Source organism: Maniola jurtina, chromosome 13, assembly GCF_905333055.1.
Source record: "Maniola jurtina chromosome 13, ilManJurt1.1, whole genome shotgun sequence".
NCBI lineage: Eukaryota > Metazoa > Arthropoda > Insecta > Lepidoptera > Nymphalidae > Maniola > Maniola jurtina.
The window spans coordinates 4,619,099-4,640,173 of NC_060041.1; the positions used below are offsets into that span (position 1 = coordinate 4,619,099).

General features: G+C 35.4%; 1 protein-coding gene and 1 long non-coding RNA gene across 5 annotated transcripts; one reads left to right on the plus strand and one right to left on the minus strand.

Moving 5' to 3' along the window:
• Positions 1–8,855: 8,855 nt before the first annotated feature.
• LOC123870702 lies at positions 8,856–10,615 on the plus strand. The gene is made up of 3 exons (XR_006797126.1): positions 8,856–9,158; positions 10,276–10,280; positions 10,604–10,615. It is a non-coding gene; the product is annotated as an uncharacterized LOC123870702 (long non-coding RNA).
• Positions 10,616–11,996: 1,381 nt separating this feature from the next.
• On the minus strand, positions 11,997–19,705 carry LOC123870700 (alpha-tocopherol transfer protein-like). 4 transcript variants are annotated; one of them, XM_045914072.1, is made up of 7 exons: positions 19,573–19,705; positions 17,842–17,998; positions 16,583–16,745; positions 15,680–15,794; positions 14,386–14,517; positions 12,709–12,922; positions 11,997–12,290 (listed from the first exon to the last, which is right to left on the minus strand). In XM_045914072.1, exons 2-7 carry the CDS (start codon positions 17,996–17,998, stop codon positions 12,142–12,144), a joined length of 930 nt encoding a protein of 309 aa, XP_045770028.1. In that variant the 5' UTR covers positions 19,573–19,705; the 3' UTR covers positions 11,997–12,141. The 4 variants fall into 4 exon arrangements, with proteins under 4 accessions (XP_045770028.1, XP_045770027.1, XP_045770029.1 ...); XM_045914071.1 differs by lacking the exon at positions 19,573–19,705 and adding an exon at positions 19,311–19,452; XM_045914073.1 differs by lacking the exon at positions 19,573–19,705 and adding an exon at positions 19,376–19,433.
• Positions 19,706–21,075: the final 1,370 nt, after the last annotated feature.

Genomic DNA, 21,075 nt, shown 5'->3' on the forward strand with positions numbered 1-21,075 from the left:
CTAAACAATGTCAAATGCGTTTGGTGGATTTCATTTGGTGAAGAGCACTGAGTTAGTGAATCACCCCGCTGATCACCAACTGTTTATAAAAAAAAACGTGATATCGGGGTTATGGCACCACCCCACTGCGGCGGCAATGCAGGCTGTTCACGGATACTTCATCATACTACATGGTTTACGTAAATTACTGCCCCGAGGTAATGGGATGCATAGGTATAGGGTTTGAAGCCAGGGCCAGCGTTTGTATGTTAGGTTACCTATTTACTAGCGGGTTGTGATAAAAAACCATTGAGTAAGCATTCATTGGGCAAGTAACGCATTTATACCCCTCTGACTTGCATGCCACCGCTCAGTTTAATGTATCTGATACTGTGATGTGGACGATGGACAAGTCTTATTCATTTGTAAGAAAAATGAATACACCTTGTCCATTGTCACCGAATCCACCCGTGGACTCCCGCGCCAATCAAAAAGTTGCAAAAGCTTCGATTCCAATTTCGATTTGTATATAATGAAGCGATCTTTTCTGAATTAACTCGAAAAGCTAATTGTTGTATAAAATAAAATAAACAATTTAATTTTGGGACAACGCAAACAAACAAGAATTACCTACTCCACGTGAATACCTGAAAATAAAGCGTCCCAAAAAAAGGACACAAATTTTGTAAACATTTTTTACACAAACAATTTTCGACGCGTGCGGGCTTTGAATATATTATGGGAGACAGCTTTTAGTACCAATATAGTGGCACGACCCGCGTGGAGGCCTCACGTTACGTGCTTGTGGGTGACATGCATAAAATTCTGCCAATATATGAGGTCCTGTGAATTGTTATCAGAAAAATAATGTGTCGCCACGACTCAATAAGTGATTACATAAAAACTATAACAAGAAAACACTAAACACAATACGACACTCAAGAGTTTGGTCAAAAGTAGTTATAACTGAAGTAGTTTAGAATGAAAAATTTATCGCTTTTAGTGGTTTTGATTAAGAATGTTACCTAAAATCACTTTTAACCAGGAGTAAATCTATTTAGTAAAACTTATTTGCTACTTAATTTAGCAAATCGTTTACCTCTGCACAAGTTCAAGGTCTCGGTTTGCTAACGTTACCTGCACATGGACTACTCAAGTCCAATCCATTCCCAACGCCATCTTAAGCCATGGTCCGAGCCTCACTGGAGGTACTTACCTTTAGGTAGACGTTGCTCTGCTATGCAGTATGCTCAGTCCGAATTGGAAAATTGTTTAATGCCAATTTTTTATTTTATTTAGGTGATGGTGATAGCAATAATGATAGTGATGAAGGTCATCATTATGATGATCAAAGATCAAGTTTTTTGATGGGGTTCGCAAAAAGCTCTCTATTTCGTCACTTCATTCACCGCAACCCTCTTCGTTCCACCGCCTTCGTAGTATCGCTTCATTGTGGACCTCCTTTGCGAATTTTTGACTTCATTTCTAGCTTCTGGTTTCACGTTTTACAAAAATGTTAAGGATAGACGGACAAAACTGCATGGAGTAGGGGTAGTTCTGATTCTGAATATTCTATTATTTTGACGGCAGCTACTTCGGTCAAAATCAGTTTTGACTATATAGTAACTATTTTAGTCAAGAGTAGTTTGAACTGAAATATTTTTCCACTTAAAAGCACTTTTGAGCGGTTAAAAGCTCTGACTGTGTCAGATAATTATTATGATTTCACATAGTACTCAAATTGATCATTTGATCAATTTCCCAAGCAGAATTGGCTGTGGGATAGGGCTGGTCTTATTCTAAAATAATCGCGTTAGTCTATGGCAGACAGAAAGGGCTAAAGACGTGTAAATATTTTACAAGGGCGGCGTTTCTGTTTGTATAGGCAACCCTAGATTGCACGTCACTTTTAGCATGGAAATTTGAAAAACGACGAAATAAACTTTTTATGTCTTACTAGCGACCGCTCGCGTATTCGCTCCGTTGAGAATTTCAAAATCCGGCCTACATTATTAAGATAGCCCTTGTGCAAAATTTAAGCTTTATAGGTCCAAGGGTTTGGACTAGGCGTTCAAGAGTCAGTCAATGAATCATGACTTTTCTTTTTATTTCCCTAGATTTTGACCTTTTTTATTCCATGAAAACATCGTTAAGTCCTAAGATAAGATGGGTATCTTTGGCCCTTTGGTTTATCTCAGGGTATCTTTGGTTACCCTAGGGCCAAAGATACCCTGATATGATAGATAGAACTGGCATGTATTGCTACGCTCAAAAGCGATAGACAACCGCAGCCCCCAACATAATAAAATTATTATAAAAATCCATACTATCCATACTAATATACTAATTACGAATACATTATAATAAATGTGAAAGTGTGTCTGTCTGTCTGTCTATCTGTGGGCCGTGAAAAGCTAGCAGACGCTAGCTTTCCACGGCCCATCAGTTAAACCCATTTTAATGTTTGGTACAAAGTTAGCTTACAAGGACATAGGCTGCTTTTATCCCGAAAATCAAAGAGGGGTTTTCAAAAAACCTAAATCCACGCAGACGAAATAACGGACATCATCTATAGCTAGTAATAATTCTATCTTTGTAGTAATTAAAAGTAAAAATGGTAAATTTTAAATCTTTAAATGGTAAACGTAATTTAAAGTTATACTTTTTATTTTGGATACTTGAAGCAAATTCATTCGATTATTTTCGTATGATTTGCGTTGCCGATACTCTATCCCAATTCCCAATAGATATGATACATTTTAATTACATTACACAGAATTAGAATAGCGCGGTGAAAATATCATACTACTTCACTTTTCTATATACCTATTTTGAATTCGGTTATCCAGTTATAAGTAAAACTACATTTACTGAATATGAATAAATAATTACCTTCCTTTTGTGAGCTCAGAAAGAGCGTCGGTTAAAATCCAAATTGATAGCTTCCTATTGCCTCGCTTCAGTAATCCGAAAATTGAAATGAATTTTCAGTTTAAAGCTGCAAGTAACATTTTCATCTGCGATACGAGCGTCGTTTTATTTGTAGACTCGGCGTATAAATTACATTTGCTTTTCAATTTGACTTTTACCACATTACGTTAACATTTTCAATGTTCTTCTTATTACTTAGTATAGTAAACATCATCATTTTAAGGTTCACACCGAATTTTGACCACAGCAGCCAACTTCGATAAAGACTAAGTAGGCAATCAAGCATAATAAATTTTATTGAACCAACGTAGCCTCGATAACTCAACGGTTAAGGAGCGGACTGAATTCTGAAAGGTCGACGATTAAAACCCCACCCATTGCACTATTGTCGTACCCACTCCGCACTCACACTGTACGCTTAATTGGAGGGGAAAGGGGAGTATTAGTCATAATTAGCATTGCTAATATTCTTAAAAAAAAAACAAATGTGCGATTTGAGATTTTATGGTGAATGATGAATGATGCGATTATAATTTACTAGCCGATGCCCGCGACTTCGCCCGCGTGGATTTAGGTATTTTGAAATCCCGTGGGAACTCTTTGATTTTCCGTGATAAAAAGTAGCCTATGTGCTAATCCAGGATATTATCTATCTCCATTCCAAATTTCAGCCAAATCCGTCCAGTAGTTTTTGCCTGAAGGAGTAACAAACATACACACACACACACACACACACACACACACACACACACACACACATACAAACTTTCGCCTTTATAATATTAGTGTGATAATCTCATTTTTTAAACTAGCGCCCGCAATTTCATTCCCATGGGAATTTTAATAAATCTAGTTTTATTGTTTGTCTACATTACAAAGGAACCTCTGTACGATATTTTAGTAACCTATCTAGATCCAATCATTCAGTGAAACAGTACTTTTCTTTGTATCTAATTAAATTACTGGCCACCTGAAAAACCACAGGCATATATAGATATTAGTTCCCGGAACGTTTCTACAAAATTTCATTGAGTATGATTGGTTAGTATTCCAATGAGAGACGAACTACGTTTGTATGGAGCGAGTGACGGAGAGACCCTTCTTAATTATTTATAGTGGTTCATTTTCTGAGTGCAACTCTACCTTTCAGCAAGTCGCTCAGCAGTCGAGTCTGCATTTCTTCCTTCCTTTTCGGTATTGTAATGTATATTATGTTTGCTTTGAAAACATAAAAACAAATACTGGATATGAATTAGATATGACTCAACAAACTACAAGCCAGCATTGCGTCGTCGAAATGGAAACTTTATTTGAGGAGCCAAGACATTTGCCGTAAGAAATTGGATTCCATATTTAGAATACCGTCGAAAAATATAATACCATCAGTCCGTATATTTTGTTAGTACCTGCTATGCGTTTCAAATGTAAAACGTGGTCTTGTCCTGCTAGGTGATTTGCTAACTCAATGTCTAACACGTCACGTGTCACGTGTATGTGCTTGGTGTGAATTAGTCCTAAGTCCGCGACACTGGTTGCGGATTGGCAGAACTCACACACCTTTGAGACCATTATAGAGAACTGTCAGGCATACAGGTTTCCTCGCGATATTTTCCTTCACTGTTAAAACAAATGATATTCGAATGTTTAAAACGCACATAGAGCCTCCAAAAGTTAAAGGTAGGAGTCAGAAACTAGGTGGACGTCTTAACTTACAGCCTTTTTTTTAAATGGAGACACACAGTATATACACAGTATAATGGAGACATACAGGAAAACTAAACAATAGGTAACACAAACACAAAGCACATACACCACAACAGTCTCCAACTAAAAGTTTACACATATTAGAAACACACAATAGCCGGGTATAAAATCACCGGGTATCACCTAAATAGACAGCGAGTCTAACAGCTTTTTATTGATTTATTTAATAGAACTTCAGATTGGATCATTTAGGCTACGGACTGTAGCGCCAAACAATACTGTATACACCCGGAAAACATTACCCTCCGTCTGGTGCAGTCGGGTGATAAGGGCTTAACTGCGGTCAACAGCTAAGCAACAATAGGGCCCTTGAAAGTCAGGTCGTAAATCAAAAACAGTCACGCCCCATCGATAGAGGCAGAGGAATATTTATCATAAAACAAAGATCAGATATCTACCTATTTTACTAAATTAAGGGCCGATTTTTCAATCGTCAAATAACTGAGGGGTTAACAGTTTTGTAGTAGTTGCAGTGTAGGACGACCTCCTGCCCGCTGGACCGATGACCTGAAGAAGGTGGCGGGGAGCGGGTGGATGAGGAAGGCGGAGGACCGTGTTTGGTGGCGCGCTCTTGGAAAGGCCTATATCCAGCAGTGGACGCATACAGGCTGATGGATGGATGGATAACAGTTTTGTAAGTATAGGAAATATATCAATACGTCAATTTTATTCCTCAGTAAAAATTTATTTGACGATTGAAAAATCGGCCCAGTATAAAGCTAAACTAAAGTTCAAAACTCAAAACTCAAGATCGTTAATTCATTCATTCATTAAGCAGAATACCTACTTTAGGTACTCTGCTCCTTTTGATGGTCAGAGTTGTTAGATTTGCATGAAGATATAGTGGTCATATGTATTAATTTTATTTACGTAAACTTAAAACTAAAACTACTGCAAACTTAAAGAAGAAAAAGGTTTATTAAACAGGAGCTTAAAAGGAGATAGTCCTTAATCTAAGTCGAGACATGTGGAAGGTGTATTCCTATATCTAGCTATTAGAATAATAATATCCAATATTAAAAGAGAAATCAATACACAACCCAAGTAAGGTGGTTGATTAGTTCTAAAACAGCATCCATACAAATATTTTTTAATTAAAATATATAATTCTTCCTATTGATTTAAATTGTTGAAATTAAGTAAGGTTCCTGAAATCTACACGGACGAAGTCGCGGGCCTAAGCTAGTATATGTGTCGTAAATAAAATCTGTGGCCAATATCGTAAAAACAATAAAAGGCATTTCTGTTGGGGTCATAACTCACAAACAACGACGCCCCAACGATATGACCGGAGGTCCTCATACCGCATAAATATCCATACTTACCTATTTCCCACTTACAAATAACTACTTAGATGCCCGCGACTTCGTCTGCATGGATTTGTTGGTTTTTATTGGTTTCGTAAATCCCGTGTAAACTCTTTGATTTTTCAGAATAAAAGTTGACTTCAATGTCCAGGCAAGCTATCTTTGTACTAAACAACGACATAAAAATCTTGATATACGGGGATAAAATATTGATAAATATTAATAATATTCCATGCTAATATTATCAATGCGAAAGTGTGTCAGTCTGTCTGTCTGCTAGATTTTCCGTCCCAACAGTTAAACAAATTTTTTATGGGTACAGAGCTTAAATCCCGGGAAGGACATAAGTTACTTTTTATCCCGGAAAATCAACGGATTCCCACGGAATTTGAAGGCCCGTTCGCTTAACCGATTTGTATGAACTTTGGTATACTATAGGTAGCTTGCCGGAAATTAATATATAGGCAACTTTTATCCCGGAATACCAAAGAAACCCACAGAATTTTTAATAAACCTAAATCCACGCGGACGAAGTCGCGGACGTTATCTAGTCTTGCATATTATTATATTCTCTATCTCGATCAAAATAACAGGTGAAGGTAAAAATTTCTAATACCGGGTCTCATACCATAATATTTTTATGGTAACGTACTCGTACGTTGGCGACTCCGTATATTGAATTTCAGAGTTAAATATGATGCTAATTAGATACTTGAAACTCCCGCAATTATTTTACTGCGAAACTGTTAGTTGGGAGTTGGGAAAATATATTAAAGTTTTAATTAATATTTACTTAAGAAAATGGGAAGCTGCAGGAGCTTGTGTTTATAGTAATTTAGACTAGCTTTGCTCTCATGTTTTCGGAAGTTACGCTGAGTGATATTATACAAGTAGATTTAATTCGAAACTTTTGAAATTAAGGTCTGGTTTACAGCCGAATTTAATATCATCAATCTATCTGACGAGAGGCAAGCAATATCGTTAGTTTCAAAATCAAACAATTTTTGACAAAAAATAACGATGCTAATAAACAGTGCCACCAATTGTACATTACTCAGATTAGTAGTACTTAGTATTGCAATATATTATCAAGCTACGAGTATATCTATCCATTGAATCTTTGCTATGTTGAAAGAATTTTAATTCCATTTTTTCGTAGTGAATTTCTTAAAATAGCAATATCAAATTCTCCTGAAATCTGAACAGTTAAGTTGGTGGTACTGTGACAATTATTGACAACTAGCTGATACCCGCGACTTCGTTCGCGTGGATGTAAGTTTTTTAAAATTCCCGTGGGAACTCTTTGATTTTCCGGGATAAAAAGTAGCCTATGTGCTAATCCAGGGTATAATCTATCTCCATTCTAAATTTCAGCCCAATCCGTCCAGTAGTTTTTGCGTGAAGGAGTAACAAACATACACACACACACACACACACACACACACACACACACATACAAACTTTCTGCTTTATAATATTAGTGTGATTACTTAATTATCGACAGATTGCTTGATTTTGATCGTTAGTTAAATTTCGTACAGCTTTCAGTTTTTAACAAGTGTATTCATTTAGGGTTGATAAGAAAAAGACAAGGATAAAAAAATAAGCACATTCAAAATGGTTAGTGCTAGTGACAGATAGGATGTCTGTAACTTTAGTCAGAGTGGGACTAGATTTACATATCACAGACCACGATATAATCGTACCGTTTACCTAGTAGGTAGGATATGATAATACATGCTCCTCTCAATCACGCACGGCTGATTATAATTAGCTTACATAACATCTTGTTAACATTGACGTAGGTTCGTGTCAATGCGCTTTCAATCACTGACAAATATTGAATATCACATTATGTTACAGGGGCGCTAACGCGGAAGTTTCATAACTTCCGTGTTAACCCCCCTGTATCACAAGTATCACAATGTTATAATCGTAATTCGTATTTACTGTTGTATACTACGCAATTCAAGTTTAAAGACAGCCAAAGCCATACTTGTATGCCAAAATTTTAAAAAATTATACAAAATAACAATAATTTACATACTTTCAGTAAAGTTTCAGTAGGTAAGTATACCTAATAGGTTTACTAGGTATCAATTTTATGTAGACAGGGTTACTACCCATCTAAGTTATGGGGATTCAAGTTTTTTTTAGTGGTTGGTGGTTGGTTTAATATAGATTCAGAAAAGAAAAACAAAGATTCACTTTTGAATTTATTATACCAGCCTATAAAATAATATTGGTAATTTATGGATTTATTGGATTTATCGCTAAGCCGACAGATGAAATCATATAATCACTGTACAAGATTCACCGTGTAGTATAATCCCCTCGATAATTAACCGATGAAACACACGTGTCGTGTCGTATCGCCTCTCACCTAATAAAGCTATTGGCACATGTCTAATATTGATTTATTGCCTAATGTTAATCAAACTCGGATTAGGAAAATTACACATTTACACATCCATTTGTATTCGTCACACTTCACACTAATATTATAAAGGCGAAAATTTGTGTTTGTGTGTGTGCGTGTGTGAGTGTGTGTGTCCTGTGTGAGTGTGTAAGATTGTTACTCCTTCACGCAAAAACCACTGGATGGATTTGGCTGAAATTCGGAATGGAGATAGATAATATCCTGGATTTACACATAGCTACTTTTTATTCCGGAAAATCAAAGAGTTCCCAATTTCGATTTCGAAGAACCTAAATCCACGCAGATGAAGTCGCGGGCATCCTCTAGTATAATATATATTTTTTTAATGTTTTTTCTAAGGTACCTCCGATATTGTGGTCGGAGACCTTGTTGATCTTATGGAATTAGGGTTCTTTAATATGTTTGAACCAACGTCTCAATACTTAACAAACTTAAGATAAAGATGAGGCTAACTAACATCTGTCTGCGGAGGACTCTTGAGTACTTCGGTCACATCGCAAGGAAGAACGCCAGCAATATTGAAAAACTCATGGTCACTGGTAAGATCGAAGGAAAGAGACCCCGCGGACGTAGCCCGAGACGTTGGTCAGACCAAATAAAAGAAGCGGTCAACACACCCATCTGTGATGCAATCCATGCGGCAAAAAACAGAGTGCAATGGAAAAACATCGTAGCAAGGATTGCGTCAAAGGGGAGCCACGATCCTCAAAATTGAGGAAGCGACGCAGGAAGAATATGTTTGAAGGCAAAATGGTCAAAGCATAGATTGACCATTTGCCGGAGTACCAAAATAATATTAGCAATAGGTACCTATAACTAATTATTTCACATTTATATGAGGTACCTACGTGTATTTTAGTTTGAGCTGAAATGAAAAAGTAATACTTAATCCGTATATATCTTCTGGTATCTGGTAGTGATATTAATAGGTATGAAAGAACGAAGTTTTTGTAATGAAACTTCTTATTCACCAATTTCGTATCCAACATACGACAAAATATATTTTTATGAAAACAGTCCTGAGGTAAATAGTAAATTAAGTTACCACATAAAACACACATTAAACGGAATTGACGTCATATAGCTTTTTCTCCTCGCACATGGACTTAGTTTTAAATAACGTTTTTGCAGACTGTTTAATCAGCCTTTTATTGGTAAAAATCACAGTTTGCGTGGATTTACATGTTAGAGATAGCATGTGAAAAATCAAGTGAAAAGTATTTTCATATGTAACACTTGCTACGAGTACCTTAGTTGCCTGTGAAAAATCACGAATCAAAAACTCACAGCGTGAAAATTATTACACTACCAGATGATACCTGCAACTAAGCTCGCGTAAGTTTCGGGTTTTTAAAAATCCCATGATTTTTCGAGATAAAAGTAGCCTATATCCTTCAGCGAGATGCAAATATCTTGGATTCTAATCCGTCATTATTATTGTTTAAATTTCGTGCGAGCAAATTGAAAGAAGTCACTTTCAGTGTAAAATAACATGTGAATAAAAGTTGTTTCACTGTAGCAATAATCCCTATTCTATCCTAATATTATGTGTGTTATTTTCGAGGACCGTGAAAAAAATTATATCTCTTAGTTATTTTTAACCCCCAATCCAAAAACAGGGGTGTTGTAAGTTTGACGTGTGTATCTGTGTATATCTATCTGTGGCATCGTAGCTCCTAAACTAATGAACCGATTTTAATTTAGTTTTTTTGGTTGAAAAATGGCTTGATCGAGAGTGTTCTTAGCTATAATCCAATATAATCGGTTCAGCCGTTTGAAAGTTATCAGTTCTTTTCTAGTTACTGTAACCTTCACTTGTCGTGTTATAAATTTTTAATTTACACTTGTATTAAGTATAAGTTTAGAAAAAAAAAGTGATATTGAATGTAGCCCTGACATAATACAAAACAAAAGAATTCAACATTTTAAAGTAAAGCTTCCAACCAAGATATAAATGGAAAGTCTTTTGTAATTGCAACACGACACGAAGACCGGGTCGTGTCGTGACAGCTGCATCGTAACCGAGGGTCTCTTTGTCAACGTCAGCGGGACAACACAAATGATTTTCTGGAGACTTTTTTTTCTTAGTTAAATGTTTTATTTCAAACTGACCTCACAACAATGGTAAAAGAAAATGAACGATTCTAAAATCGCTGAGAGCCTATATCTAAATATATACAAGTAAAAGCTGACTGACTGACTGACTGATTGACTGATTGATCTATCAACGCACAGCTCAAACTACTGGGCGGATCGGACTGAAATTTGGCATACAGATAGTTATTATGATGTAGACGTCCGCTAAGAAAGGATTTTTGAAAACACAACCCCTAAGGGAGTAAAATAGGGGTTTGAAATTTGTGAAGTCCACGCGGATGAAGTTGCGAGTATAAACTAGTTATGAATAAGCCATGATGTGGGCTTTGATTTTCTGTTTTAAACCGATTTCCAAGAAAGTTTTTAACTCTGCCCTGTTTTTTTTTGACCAAGATAATATTTATCGATGCTAATAGATTATACACTTAATTTTAGTATAAACTCTAAAGTGAGCTGCTGTATTTACTCAACTTAAGTTCTCAGGAAAAGGCTTATACTTGAATAAAGTATAATATTATGCTAGGATTTTTCGTTAATTTGTACTTACGAGATATTTCAAGAAAAGGTTTCTCGCTCTTCCTGTAAATTATTTTAGAAATTGAGCGTTTTTCGGAATATCTACTGGTACCTAAGTAAATACTTTACAACGGTGTGAAGTTAACCGACTAAAGAACCATGCGAGTTCTTTAGTCGGTCATAGTCCAATTTATTAAACTACCGCTCTCGCCCCTGATGGATTTTCCTCACAGAAAAAGATAGGTAGTTTTTTTTATTCGGTATCAAGTTTCCATCTGATGTTACTTATATGACGTCTTATGAATCGGGTTAATCAATAAAAAAAATAGTGTTCGTGCAAAATTATAGTCATTAAATCTATTCGATACGATATTTTAATTGGTGCAACTAATAATAAATAGGTAACAAAAAACCATTAAGAAAAATACTTTATAATAGTTTGGTTACGACTTATGACGAATATTTTAGTAGGCTGAATTCCAATAAAAAAAAAAACTAAAGACTTTGAATTTATTCATCCAAGACTTTGAATTGAAAAATCTTGTGTTCAACCAATAAGATGGACCAACCTCCCGCGCAGGTCAAGGTCAGTTCTTTTATGCTGAAACCATAACCAATAGGAATGTCACCTATGTTAAAAATAAGTTATTTTTTACCGATTTATTAAACAGAGGTTCAAAAATACATAAAATCCAAGCCATCTGTTAACGTTAAAAGTTTGAAAAACATTTTAAGTAAATTATTATCCATTAAACTGCAATTAAAAGTACTTCAAAATATTGTCTGTGACACCACATTTCCTTATTCATTCACGCTTCCGTGTTAAGCGATCGTTTTGACAGGTTTTGACGTTTGATACTTAAAGAGTTGCTGATTTCATTAGTTGACAAAGAATTCCATTCCAAATGAATTGAATAGTTGAGAAAGAATGAGAAAAGAAGAAGAAGAAGAAGAAGATTATTCCTTCCCTGTTCCTACTTCCAAGTTGACAAAATCCCTATTGTATAGTTCTTTGTATACTACAAATCGAAGACGCGAACAATATGATGTCTTGTAATCGCCTTCATGTTCTTTTTTTTATTTTATTTTCAGATTTCTTCCAGCAACTTAATCGATATCCAGTTTTTTGAATGATCCCATAATAAAGTCTTCGTTGTATACATCACTGTTGCGCTTTTGTTCATTTGATACTTGCTGGCAGCATTTTATTAAGTGATCCTTTGAAAGCGGCTTTTGCATCTCTGTTCGATATAACTCTGAAAAATTAAGAAGTTTCTTATTCATGTATAATTTCCTTTACTGATTTAGTCGCCTAATATATTAAGTATTTCAGCATGTCTGTATTACTGTTTTTTTTTTTAATTCCATTCAATTACATATTTAAAAAACTGGAATAAAAAAGAAATCGATGAAAGAAGCCAATATTATTATCCACAATCCACTTTTCAATTTATATCTACCTAATAGTTGATATCAGATGGTTAGTTTTTTGTATGTGATTTTGAGTGTAGTGACACTAAAATAAATTGTAAAATCTATGCAACCTACATTTGAGCAAATAAATGATTAAGATTATGATTATGATTTTAATTATTAGTTTTTGTTCTGAATCCTTTTTCTAGCCGGGAGTAAAAATAAGCCTTTAATCGTATAATATGCGAGTAGTTTATTTACCTTTGAATTCATCCAAAGATGGTTGATCACCCCCAAAATCCTTGGGCAAATACTGCTTTGGGATAAACTCACGTAACTCCTCCATATTTGCATGGAACCTAATACGTTCCATAATTTTGGGCTTAACGAAGGGTTTGAAAAGGTTCACAAAATGTTGGCTAAATGATGAGGCGTTCACTATATGGACTTCATAAAGTTTCCAACCTATTCCGTCCTGAAAAAAAAAAATTATTACTGCTTGCAATTGAGGCCCGTGTGTTGACAGATAAATCTTAAGCCGTTGACCCATCAACTGAGTCAGTCAAATACTATAACAAGTGTAAATTAAAAATTTATAACACCCCCGACAAGTAAAGGTTACAGTAACTAGAAAAGAACTGATAACTTTCAAACGGCTGAACCGATTTTCTTGGATTATAGCTAAGAACATTCTCGATCAAGCCACCTTTCAAACAAAAAAACTAAATTAAAATCGGTTCATTAGTTTAGGAGCTACGATGCCACAGACGGATACACAGATACACACGTCAAACTTATAACACCCCTCTTTTTGGGTCGGGGGTTAAAAACAGTAATAAATGATGCGTGCTTCGAAGAATCATTACAATGATTTATCTTATTTTAGGTGCCTACCCATTAGTGCAGGTTTCGTTGGGAGTCGAATTAATTTGAAAACGTGTTAAAAGAATTTCGAATGCAAAAAAATGTTACCTACTGTGAGTTATTAATAGGCATTAGTATAATAATAAATAATTTTACGCTTTTGCGGACTTTTTTGTGGACGTCATTGAAAGGTATAATTCTTTAATTATGATGTATCTCGCAATAACAAATTATGTTTTGCTCAGTGAAACCGGTTTTCACCATTATTATACATTTCACGAGGAAGATTTACAATTTATGTATTTAAACATGATATTATGGGGCCAAACTAAGGATTTATGTGACTTGGCAACCCATAAGTCGAAAACTATAAGGGCCAATAATAATTTACAATAGACAAGTTACGTTCATATTATCTACATACAGATCCAGAAGGCCAGCAAAAACGAAGTAGATAGTACTGATGATTACTGATAAGATACCATAAAAAAGTACAAAAAAATTGAAAAAAATCCTGTACTTTTTAAAAGTTCACAATATATTAAAAATAAAATATCTGAATGGCGCTAAAGGTCAACGAACGATCCATAAATAGGTCACTCGAAGTCAATGCCGTGTCGTAGGTGGGGCATTGGTGAGTTTTACGACCCTGTATAGCGTATAAAATCCGTTCTCCCTAGAAGATACAAAACGCACGAGAATAAAAGAAATATTATCTAAATGTCTTTATATACTATTATATTCTAGTACTTCGAATTTGAACCAAAATCAATAGTTTAAAACCTTTAAAACCACGTTTTAAATGCGTATGACGTAATACCTACTTACTTCTTTAGGTATACCTAACATGATATCTTTGATAAAAACAATAACTTTTTTGAAATTATTACACAATTGCTTTATTGGTAGGTTATTCTTTTCGAAAAACAGTAGGTAAAACTACTAAAACAGATTTTTATTTATTTCTATGCATAATAGTTTTTGATTTATCGTGAAAAATGTCGGGAAAAATTCCTGAGTACGGAACCCTTCGGTGCGAGAGTCTGACTCGCACTTGACCGGGTTTTTTACAACCTGAACGATGTGTGTGAATTTCTGCATCAACGCCAGGTTGACTCGTAACACGTGGCCGATGGTCGCATTCAACAGATCCATTATCCAAATGTCTCCCAGCATGTAGTCATATTTTAGTCTTAAATCTCCAAGCTGGAACAAAAAGTTTGCATAAGGTATTTTTTATTTATTTATGAACTAGCGCTTGGCAATCAGACCTGCTGGCAAGTGATGATGGCTGGAGAGTGATGGCTGAAGAGTGAGCCTAAGATGGAGCGCCCACTCTTAACTTGAAGGTACCCATATTAAAATTGGAGGGGAAAACTAATGCTGGAAGGGCTTTCCATATCCTAGCGGTTTGAATTAGAAATGAAGAGGCAAATCGCTTTGTGCGTATCCGTGGAATTTGACTACGTGCGGGTACAGAGTGTAGACCTTGGCAATGTCTTGCGATACGATAGTAGAAAGTGTAGGAAGAAGGAATATACAAGGAACCAGACACTTATTTCGCTATAATAGATAAATCTGTAAGATACAACGTGCAGCGTTCGATATGCACCGACCACCCTCCAACTACTAAAGAAGCATGAAAAGCAAGCAGTACATACCACTAGCATACACTAATTGTAAATATTTGTGTGGTATTGTAAGTTGTTAGTGTATATTGCTTACTTTTCCTGCTCGGTATGCCCTTCCTACCAAGTACCGTGAAGAAGAGTAGAAGAGTTGCTGACTCTACAGGCGATCCAAGAGCTGGCAGCTACCTTGGTCAAAGAATTAGTGTGGCCATCTGAAGGGGCAAATGCTCAAGATAACCTGGAACAGCTTTACACCGAACACCAAGGTTCTGGAAATGGTCCACAAAGAGATAGAACTCATGTCCACCATCATGCGAAGAAAGCTCGCTTTCTTTGGGCATTTACAGAGAAAAGGACAATTCTCATTCCCAAGATTAGTGTTGGAAGGAAGAATTGCAGGCAAAAGAGCTCAAGGTCGCCAAAGACGCAAATGGTTGGACGATATACGGAGGTGGACAGGGCTTAGTTACCCGAAGTTGAAAGAGGCTTCAAATAGAGAAAGAGGCACGTGTAATGTATATATGAAGTCGGGCGAGCTTCATACTTGGATTTCTAGTTTCTTTTATTATGCTCGCTCGATTTCATACATTCATTACAGGTGTAGAAACAAAACTATTTTTACTTTTTTGTGCATGTGGTTTTTGAAGTCGGTTTTTCTTTATCAGACGGATTTGTCTGTCCACGCGTTTAAATTTTAACAGCACTAATAAATAATTAATATTCAAACATAACATTACCATAATTGTATTTCTAAGCGCCACTTCGCTATCAAAATTGCTAGGATTTGGATCCGTTAATTGAAACACTGAAATCCTTTTGCCATTAAACAGTTTGGGTATAGCAGCTTGACGGCTGTAATAGAAATAGAACAATATTATTAATATTAAATTATTAGATTCTGTCATTTGATTAATAGAATAAAAAACAATTATTATCATATAGATAGCCATAATTATTTAAACTTATTAAACTAACTTGACGAAATCTTTAAGATATAACACATATTATATTTCTAAAATTTTAACTGAAAAAATATTTTGTTGTTTGAGTGGTATTTTTTTCCTCGAAAAGTGTCTAAGAAAACTCATAGATATTTTAAAATGCCTATTAACAAGGCACTTGAGGGGATAAACTAATTTTTTTTCGAATAAGGTGCCTACGCTTTTCTTGTTCAGGATGTGTATACGCACAGTATTTTTTTTTTTTCAAAATTTAATCATGCTGTATAGCGGTTGTAGTTTCCTATAACTATACTCAACGTTACAGGTCTTCAAGATTAGACAGATGGACATACGGACTAGACAAAACTATAAGGGCTTCGTGTTTTGCGAAGGAACTCTAAAAAGTTACATCACCGTCTCAATTTAAACCGTAAATCTCTAAAAGTATTTTATGAATGAATAATAATCATACCCATGCCCCTTGAAAATACGAGTAGTTCTAACAGAAATACGTACAATAATGATGACTACCCACTCCTGGCTTTGTGTGCCTAAATACCAGAAATCCTAATAATAAGACCCTATTAATTAGGATTTCTTTGATCTAAATAGATCCACTAAGCCATAAGTTTATGTAATTATTATTTATGCACTGTGTAATGCATCCAGTATACAAGTAATTAAACTTATAGTACTTACTAAAATGACCAAGGATCATAATCTGGATTGGATAGCTGTTCTATTCTCGTTTGTATTAGTTCCGGCGCATAAGACCTGTATCTGTAGAAATTATCAATTTTCCTCTTGCACTTTTCACGAGAACATCTTGTAGAAACTAGCATGTTTTCCACGTAATCACGGTCTGAAGAACAAAATATAATTATTGTTATATAATATTATCTTAATCCATACTAATCTATTATTATAAATGCAAAAGTATGTCTGTCTGTCAGCTTTTCACAACCTATCGGCTAAAGCAATTTCAACGAAAGTTTGGAAAGAAACGACTTTTTTTTTTGAAAGAAAGTTACCCAAGGTGCCTATCATTTACATAGTACAGAGATAGCTTGCATCCTGGAAATGTACGTAGGCTTCTTTGTCCATACTACTTATGGCAGAAAACCAAAAAGTTCCCACGGGATTTTGAAAAACCTAAATCACGATGTTTTTCTTCACCGTTCAAGCAAGTGTTAATTGCTTCAAACGTACAGAACTCTTCAATGTTAGTTAGTCCAGGATCGAACGTCGAATGCCCCAAATGGGATGTCGACATATTAACCACTAAACCATAACCGTAAGTAGTATTTGAAAAAGAAAGGAAGTTCTAAAAGGTGTCAAGTTACCTTGTTATGTCTACCATGTTGAATTTGTCATGACCAAGATGACCCTAACGAGTGAGTAATATTATGTTTATCTCCATAATAAAAATCTAATAAAAACTAATAATAATAAGGAAATCACAACATGTACCTGCCCACAATTCATTGGTTAAGGAATCTTTTTAACCGACTTCCAAAAAAGGAGGACGTTCTCAATTCGTCGGGATCTTTTTTTAATTTAATATTTTTCAGGGGCTCTTACAGGTGACTTAGACAAATACCAGTCCCATCCTTACAAACCTATAGTACGCGACAGGTCAAGATGGCAATCGAGGTTGGGACGCCCCGCACACCCGCACAGCCTCCGCGCTAACCCGGTGCGGGATAGCGGGTAACGTGCGGGTGTGCGGGGCGTCCCCCCGCCTCATACCCCGATTGCCATCTCGACCTGTCACGTAATATAGGTATTATGTCAAATCTAAAACTATGACAATTTGTGAGAATTCCTAACTTGATACACTTTCATTGCCGAAATGTTAGGTTTGCTAAACATACAGTTGAGAATACCAATATTCATAAAGTTCAAATTAAGTTCACACGTCAATGTTTCTTTCAACTTAAAAATAAGAATATACCTACCTATAACTGCATCAGCTAAGTGAGGCTCCTTGTAAAACCAATCTAAAATTGCATCTATATCCTCTTGGAAAATTCCATCCTTTATGCCGACTTCCTTACGAATTGCGCGTTTCTCTGCTTGAGTGCATGGGTAAAACGGGTGAGATTCAAGATACATCTGCAAACAGCACAAAATACAGAATATGAGTACATAACAAGTGAAAATTAAAAATTTATAACACCCCCGACAAGTGAAGGTTACGCAGTAACTAGAAAAGAGCTGATAACTTTCAAACGGCTGAACCGATTTTCTTGGTTTATAGCTAAGAACACTCTCGATCAAGCCACCAAAAAAATCTAACAAAAAAAAACTAAACTAAAATCGGTTCATTAGTTTTGGCGCTACGGTGCCACAGACAGATACACAGATACACACGTCAAACTTATAACACCCCTCTTTTTGGGTCGGGGGTTAAAAAGTATTTTTTTATTATTTGAATGTGAACCAATCAAACTCCCCTAATGAAATTTCGTATACACGTTCTAGAAATGTTTTGAGATTTTACAGATTTTTTGTTAAAATATGTAGTGAGTATTGATTTCCATCAAACGAGTGGATTCTCACTTATTTTCACTCTGTCATATTTTCTTTGGATAAACAGAGACCGACCATTGTTCTATCTCTGTGTAACCAAAGACATTTAAATAGAGTAGGCAATAGGCATAGAGCAAGCATTCGCTCGTTTGGTCATACAATTAATATCCTAACAACATACAAATATCTTTTAGCTCGTGTAACTTTGAAAATACAAATTTTCACACTGACACAGATATTTAATTTCTAGAACTGGTCTACAAATATTGACTTATATTTTTTTTTTGTTAAGAGGGGTCTCTCCGTCACTCGCTCCATACAAACATAGTTCGTCTCTTATTGGAATACTAACCAATCATACTCAATGGAATTCTGTAGAAACGTTCCGGGAACTGATATCCATGGCTGTGGTTTTCCAGATTTCCGTTAAAATATTCGGTTTCAAAGTTACGCGGTCTTAAAAATTCACATACAAATCTTTGAGCCCCTGTAATTTTAAAACTGCATATTTTTAGAAAAATCTAAAACACCACAGGCACAGATATTCGTTTCTAGAATATGTCTGCAAAATTTCATGGACTTTGGTTGCTTAATGTTCAAATGAAATTGGGACTACGATTGTATGGAGTAAGTGATGGAGAGAGACCTGTTAATATTCAAATGAGAACCAAACTATGTTTGTATGGGAAGCACGTTAAGGAAACTTCTCTTTAGTTTCACACACACAATGAGCGATAGCAGCGCGGCGCGACGATATTCTGCACAAGTAAGACATCACACAAAACTTGCACGCACGAAATGTATGTAAGTTACATAATAAGCACCAGTAACTTATGAAGCACGTCAAAAATTAAGCCTAATTTGATTCACTGTTTTTATTTTTAAAGAAATAAACCATTTATAATAATTACGGAAAAATAAGTAGAGCATCACAAAATACATAATAATATTTATTTATACCTGCGAAATCTAGAATTTGAAAACAAGTTCGACAGGTATTCGAGTTACGTAGCGAATGAGTTGCCGATGTTGTTGTGTTGTGAAAGGTACTTTTAACAAAGTTGAATTTTTTTTAAATCCATTTCACTTTTTCAAATTTTTTTTTTTTTAAAGAACTGATAATAATAATTTATTAAACACTGAAATTTTTTACTCACCTTTATAATCTACTGAAAATTCTTTTAAGGTATTAAATATTAACGTATAAATATAATTTTATGAGTTATGGAAACACTTGTCAGTCTTACGGGTGCTTCTACCGAATCTCAGCGAAGTTTTGGTTGCGATTCCTTATACTCAAATGATGAACAACAAAAACACGTTCCGGCCGACCTTCTACAATTACGATATTAATTTCAACAAAGTTTTAATCCCATGGTAAACATAAACTTAACAATTTATCATACAAATAAATATAGGCACCTATACTTAGTGTAACTTAAAAAAAATGACACCAGAAATACAAAGTTATTTATTCAAATAAATTACCTTCATGTTATTTCGTAATCGTCAAGTGAATCTACTGGTTTGGAATTGAAAATACTTACTTAAAATTATCTAGTTATCTATACTAATCTATACTAATAAATAAAATTGGAGTGTCTGTCTGTAATTTCGAAATAACTACCTCATATTAAGCTCATATGGTTATTTGAACGATACTATAACTGAATCACACGTTTTTAAAAATTTTGTCTGTCTGACTGTCTGTCTGTCTGTCTGTCTGTCTGTCTGTCTGTTTGAAAAGGCTAATCTTCGGAACGGCTGAACCAATTTTGACGGGATTTTCACAGACAAGTAGAGAATTGATCAGGGAGTAACATAGGCTACTTTTTTAACCGACTTTCAAAAAGGGAGTTGTGTTTTTCTATACATAGGGTACACCGAAATCTCCGAAATTTCTGAACCGATTTGCGTCATTTCTTTTTTAATCGATAGAGGAACTTTGCGACATTGTTTCATAAAAAATTTGGTGTCCAACTCCTCAATCCTGATGCTGCAGGGGATCTGACCAATCCACGCGGGCGAAGCTGCGGGCATCAGCTAGTGTTACAATAAAGTCTCTCTCTATTTGCGGCGTATTCCTTATTATTGAGGGTCGTGATCCTTGCCATCAATTACATAATGGTAGGAGTTTTCTTGCGATATAGGGGTTTAGACCATAGTCTACCACGCTGGTCAAGTGAAGATTGGCTGACTTCACACACTATTTGAAAGCAATATAAAGAACTCTCAGCCATGCATGTTTCCTTAGATGTTTTTTTTAACCCCCGACCCAAAAAGAGGGGTGTTACAAGTTTGACGTGTGTATCTGTATATCTGTGTATCTGTCTGTGGCATCGTAGCACCTAAACTAATGAACCGATTTTAATTTAGTTCTTTTTGTTTGAAAGGTGGCTTGATCGAGTGTGTTCTGAGAAAAATACAAGAAAATCCAATGTGTTCGAAGAAAATCTGTTCAGCTGTTTGAAAGTTATCTTTTCTAGTTACTGTAACCTTCACTTGTCGGGGTTGTCATAAATTTTTAATTTACACTTATTATTCACCGTTAGTAGCAAATGAAGTTGAATTTCTTAAAACACACATACTTATAGATTCGTACTCGGGATCAACAAGAATCCCAAACCCCCGAAGAGATTACGCCTGACCGGTAGATTATC

Bases quoted from the DNA above. Each gene is read 5' to 3' on its own strand.
- LOC123870700 (XM_045914071.1), bottom strand. The intron at 15,795-16,582 runs GTAAGTACTATA...TTTCTATTACAG, and splicing joins TATGATCCTTGGTCATTTTA to CCGTCAAGCTGCTATACCCA. The intron at 12,923-14,385 runs GTTGTAAAAAAC...TTTTTTTTTCAG, and splicing joins AATTCACACACATCGTTCAG to GACGGAATAGGTTGGAAACT.